This window comes from Ooceraea biroi, chromosome 1 (assembly GCF_003672135.1).
Source record: "Ooceraea biroi isolate clonal line C1 chromosome 1, Obir_v5.4, whole genome shotgun sequence".
Taxonomy (NCBI): domain Eukaryota; kingdom Metazoa; phylum Arthropoda; class Insecta; order Hymenoptera; family Formicidae; genus Ooceraea; species Ooceraea biroi.
This window is the reverse complement of record NC_039506.1, coordinates 18570386-18576087: the sequence shown is the minus strand read 5'-3', so window position 1 is coordinate 18576087 and position 5702 is coordinate 18570386. Positions and strand designations below refer to the sequence as shown.

The 5702-nt window shown below is 44.5% G+C and overlaps 1 protein-coding gene across 1 annotated transcript; it reads left to right on the top strand.

The window, feature by feature from the left end:
• Positions 1-2250: 2250 nt before the first annotated feature.
• LOC113561974 lies at positions 2251-5702 on the top strand. The gene is made up of 6 exons (XM_026969678.1): positions 2251-2476; positions 3453-3638; positions 3804-3957; positions 4127-4301; positions 4866-5056; positions 5537-5702. Exons 1-6 carry the CDS (start codon positions 2251-2253, stop codon positions 5700-5702), a joined length of 1098 nt encoding a protein of 365 aa, XP_026825479.1.

Below are 5702 nucleotides of genomic sequence, written 5' to 3'. Positions count from 1 at the left end.
CAAGCAGTTCCCGAGATATGAAGCGTCAAAGTTGACATACCGCCGGCATTCGCATTACCCGATGTACACCGCGGGGAGGTTGCTCGGTCGGACTTGTACATCATAGTGGCCCTAAAAAGGGCCGATTTTGTGTATGGGGGTGTGGTAAGCAGTACTAGTACTAGTAACTCCAAATGGAATGCACAGTATTTACTAATAAGCAGAGCTGGGACTTCGGTGCCGCTATCCCCACTCCAGGTGCTCGAGCGCCGCGAGAGACAGTGCCGACTATGCCGGTGGAGCGGCCTAAGCAGATGAGAGGTACCGTTGCGTAAATTGAAACATTTTTTGATTGTTTGAGGCACCGTCTCTCGCGGCGCTCGAGAGCCCGAAGTGGGGATAGCGGCACTGAACATCTTGCGAGATGTGTGTGTATACATCGGACCCGATATATCTTTTATTTCGTACTAGACACTTGCGATGCATTAATATATGCAGCAATGAGAATAAAATAAACATATTTTTAAAAATTCGTTTTAAGAACATCTCAAATTTCACCCAGTTCTCATGATGAGTGGGCACGATGTAGCAACGCGTGATGAAATAGGAAACACGTTTGTGGAAATAGGATTGATTCTCCTTCGTACGGGGGGGTTAAGGTTTCTGGAATACCTCGTAGCTCAATGAATTCTCTTTGGCACCGTCGGCCAGGTTGGAATCACGCAAGTATATCGATTATGAATGAGCTTCCAGGTCCATTCAGTTTGAACGTGACCCAGCGTCCCAGAGTCTTGGGTCCATCCTCGACTCTAGAAGCCCGGTCACTTTCATTCTGCGACGTTTGCCCATCCTTAAGCCGCTGTTGCGACCCCGAGATTCGCGACGGATGAAATTGCAACGCCAGATCGATGCTCCTAATGTTGAGTCGCACAAATTAAATACTTTTCCTCTTATGAAATTTCCAAATTTTTAAGTGTAAAAGATTTAAAATATTTTCAAATTTTCTTCCGATTTGTATACGTGTGTAGATAACATTCTTGATAATTTACATTGTCTTTTGCACAGTTTACGTTTCTTCGCCTAGGTTAAAATTCTCTTAAAGGCAAAACGATAATTGACAATAAGAACCCTCTGCATACACGAAAATTGCGGGGCGTTTTCCCACGTGGTCGCGATCGCGACCTAAGTGCACCATTTGCTCCCGTTGCTCCCGGCAGGAGAGGTGCACGAGAAGATTAACATCGCGCGCTGCGGATACCCAACCGTGCGTAGACCCCCTTGGTCCTCCCTTTCTCCCGCGCCCTGTTCGCGCACCCTCGTGGTACTGACGACCGTAACTATTTCCAGACGCGTTTAATTAATCTTGAACCAAAAACGTCGAGTGGAAAATGGCGGACGGATGGTCGGTTAGGCTCGGGCACCGGCCACCTGGCAGAAATAGCAGCCGTGGAAACAGCTCCACCGACTTGACGTTTCCTCCGGGAGCGGAAGAGAGAGAGTGCGAGCGGGGGTCGCGGGCGTGAGGGGGAGGGAGAGGTAAACGGGAGCAACGGAGTAATAAACGGGGCAGACTTGGCACCTGCCGGCCGCTGTCCCGTCACCGACATTTTCGACTTCCTCGAGACGAGCATCGCCCAATTTTCCATCGGCCGATTTTCTCGGTTTTCCGATGGACCCGTTTGCCGTGGATGCTCGACGCATTTATATATCATGGACGGCATTTGCACGTTATTCCATGCGCAGCCGGATCTCTTTTCGGGACACGAAGAACATGAAAAATCCAATTCGATTACTCCTACGTTTATTAGAAGCTAAATAATTCTCATGAATGTTAATACATTTGATAAGTTGCAAAAAGGCATCCAGTATCATTTATCTATCACGTCTCGCGATGCCCGCGACGATGATGTTACTCCGTGCTGCTGAAATTCTATTTAAGCAGAGATACATTCGAGACACACTCAAGATAAATGGCTCATCCGGCAGTTCTCGAATTCTCATATAACGCAGTTAGAGGCCTTTCCGCGTGGCTGCCGATTTTTCCGCGCTCGAGCTCACCGGGCGACGTATGGCGCGACGGGTCTCCCGATTCATTACAGGTCAACGGATATCCGCAAACGCGGGTTCCGAAAAGTGGCCGCGAGCCGCCGCTAATAATAACCCTCCAGTCCCCGTATCTCGCATCCACTCGGGCCGGCCGGATTTATATCCCGCGGTGCCGGAAACCGATTCCGAAATACCTCCGCGCGAGACCGCGGAAGCATTAAAAGAATGATCCGGTGGTCCAGTCTCGGCGGCGACCGGAGGCAGGGGAGCAAGAGCGACGGCGGTGGCGTCGAAATCGCCGCCCACAAGGAACGTGTTTCTTGCCAGAAACATGGGATCGGTTTCGTGGCTAACGACGCGACGGTGGTCTACCGATCGGGCTTCCCGTGGACATGTCGCGATCGGATGCACGCGTTTCCGGTGATCTCCTTGCTCGCTGAAAAGATTTTGGGTTTGTAGAACGGACTCCGGAATTACTGATGGTTATGGTTTAAGATGATAAGCTCGTGTTTCACAAAGTTTTATTATATAATTCTTTTTTTTCACTTTTTGTTTGGAAATATTTTTTTCAATATCGGTGTCAAAAAAGGTGGTAAAATAAAGAGTTTGAATCGCAGATATATTAAATAATAATGATAAGTTTAATGTCTGATATCTCAACTGTGATTTCAATTGAGATTGTTATTATTGAGATTAACACTAAAAGTATCTCGAAAGAATATACAGTTGCATAAGTTGACAAGGCGTGACATTACAAAACTTTTACGGTTTCTAGATTCAACCTTGAGGTCGATTGTGCCATTTCTGAAATATAATATTAAGTAACGAGAGAACTCATTATTATGATTTTAAAATATAATTATTAAATAGAACTTTTATTTATATTTTTAATTGAAAGTTTGAAAATCTTGGGCTCAGTTTTATTTAATATTGATTTAGTTTTATGCTACTTTCATCCAATTAATAAAACTACTAATCGATTGTTCAAGTAAGGATCGATTGCATGTTTTGCATAACTTGATAACGTAATAGATAAAAACGAGCGCATCTGCCGATCGCGGCGGGTTGCCAGAAGTCCTCAAGGAAAATTTTCAATTTGGAAGCGCGTACAGCAAAATGCGCGCAAAATATCTTTGATGTCACACGCCGAGAACGTAGAGCCTAAAAATGGCAGTGGATGTGCAAACGATATAGGTTTATTCCATGTTCTTTTTTTTATGTTACGAATAAAAAATTTCAGTTTTAAGGTTAATGCGCTAGGTTAATATATAATCTATAAATAATATATAATTGACCAAAAAAAATAAAGATACCACCTTTCGTGCAATCTATCTTTATTTCCAAAGTTCTATCAAAATTTTGGAAATTTGATTTATAATATTTTATTGGAAATTAGTTTAAAACAAAAACTAATATTTGACATGCGTGTGTAGCGACGGACGAACATGATAAATCTATCGCGGGATTAAGACCGGGAAATTCTGTTAATGAGGAAATTCAAGTGACTCCCAAAACGAGTCAAGAGTTGGACAATGACAAGAAGCCTATATCCTATTCGAAAACAGATGGGAACAGTGAGAAATATCCCGGTGCAAAATCGCAGGATAAAGATGGTATATATCCTACAATAAATTGTCCAAACTATCCCAAAATATGCTGCATAAAATGATTACGTTATAATAAAAACGTTCGACATATCAAAAAACGTCGACGTTGATTGACATCGCAAGGTAATTTTGGAACGAAGAACAGAATCATGGTGATCATGATTTCAGAAGCGTGCGTTGCCACTGGCGATATCTGCAGGATCTGTCATATGGGCGGACGCGTCCCGATCGCGGACAATCATTCATCCTGCGACTTGCAAGAGCCGAATGATCAGACGACATCGTCGAACCTCGCGTATCTTGGTCCTTTGATCTCGGCTTGCAAGTAAGTTCTTCGCAATTTAAATGAGGAAATTACGTAACTCGCAAATCGACGAGTTACAGTGACTCGTAGAGATTTATTTAAGTCTTTAGCAGGTTGATTTAAAGGCTTAATTTCACTTAATTAAAAGGGAAGCGTCTGTTCTTTCTCACGGCGTTCAATGACACGACAGGTGCCGGGGTACGGTGGCTCTGGTGCACGTTGAGTGTCTCGAGAGATGGCTGACCGAGTCTGGTCGCGCGAGATGCGAGCTCTGCGGTTACAAGTACGCAACGAAGAGGGTGCCGCGTTACAGCCTCTTTCGCGGCATCGTGATATGGTTCCACGCAGTAATTGCCACGCGACAGGTGAGACGGATTATTATTGGCTTTCTTCTCGCTCTTATTTCGTTCAAGTACGGAGCAGCATATTTTAAGCATATTGATAATTGATGATTGCAAAGATAAAAGTCTCCTTTTATCTTACATTGCATATATGTAAAGTCATTTTCATAACAATTTATACAGATAATATCCATTTCCAATCCATTTAACGTTATCCGGGAGTTTCTGAAATTTCAAATTTTTCTTCCTGGCAGCTATTAAGATCCGTGAAAAAAATAATCTTACATTATATACATAAAAATAAGAAACCGATCAAGTTTCATGAGACATTATCTTTATAACATGATTATAGCATTTAATGGATTAAACCCGGCGAAAACAAGACCATTATAAGACTATAAGGTATCAAGTTCACACACGTGGACACTAACCAACGCAGCTCGATATCTCATGTAAAAGTGAAGTTGCATTACAAATTGACGCGGTATCTCCTCAGACTCGCCGCTCGCTCCCATTAGCCAGATTAGTCTAATTGCCTCTTAATTATCATTAATTCGCGGCGTAATGCGCGCTGTTCTGCGACGGTAGATGCTGCTCGATATCGGATACTTGCTGATGACCACACCGGTCGCTGCGTTTTCTTGCTACGTGTGCGCCCTGACCTTGAAGATGATGCTGCGAAACGGCTTTTACGAGATACCCTGGATGATAGTCGCGATGCTGCCAACCTGCTTATTGACGCTGATAGCTTATTGGCGGTGGATAATCACGTTAGGAAGGTACGCCCGTTAAGCTCGTTTCGTATCGGCACGCTCGTGCTATATCCGCGCGGATGTGGAAGCGGCCGTTAATGGGAAACGAGTTAATTAAGATATCACGGAGTGCGATTACGCAATTTTAAAAATCCCCGCGGAGCCGTAAAGCCGCGCCATATGCGCGCGCAGTTGCGCGGGGTAATGCCGGCCGTTGAGAAAATGATTAAAGGGCGTGCGTGCGTCGTTGGAAACAAGTTGGGAACGTCGGCGCGCGTGATCACGTGATCGCGCGGCCGCGGAAAAGTGCAGCTCAGGGTCACTTCGACCAAACTCCGATCGATTTAATTCGTCGAGTAACTTGCAGGGCGACTAACATAAAAATCTCTAATAATATAATTCTCGTATATAAATAATATAAGTTTTATGTTGGTCGCCCTGTTAATCGACGATTAAATTAAGTTTAATCGGAGCTTGGTCAAAGTGGTCCTCACTCATCTATTACAGATTGCACGGTCATCGATGGAGACGCTACTGGAGGAACAATTTCGTAGTCCGTTTGATCCCTGATAACGAGCGCGCCGATGATGAAGCGCGATCGAGCGAACACTTCGATGCGCACGACGAGGATTTCGAGCGATGGAGGATCGAGGAGATCGACGAATTCGCTTGA

Coding starts and splice junctions, on each gene's coding strand:
- LOC113561974 (XM_026969678.1), top strand. CDS start 2,251: ATGATCCGGTGGTCCAGTCTCGGCGGCGACCGGAGGCAGGGGAGCAAG. Junction 2,477..3,452: donor GCTCGCTGAAAAGATTTTGG/GTTTGTAGAACG, acceptor TTTGACATGCGT/GTGTAGCGACGGACGAACAT. Junction 4,302..4,865: donor CAGTAATTGCCACGCGACAG/GTGAGACGGATT, acceptor CTGCGACGGTAG/ATGCTGCTCGATATCGGATA.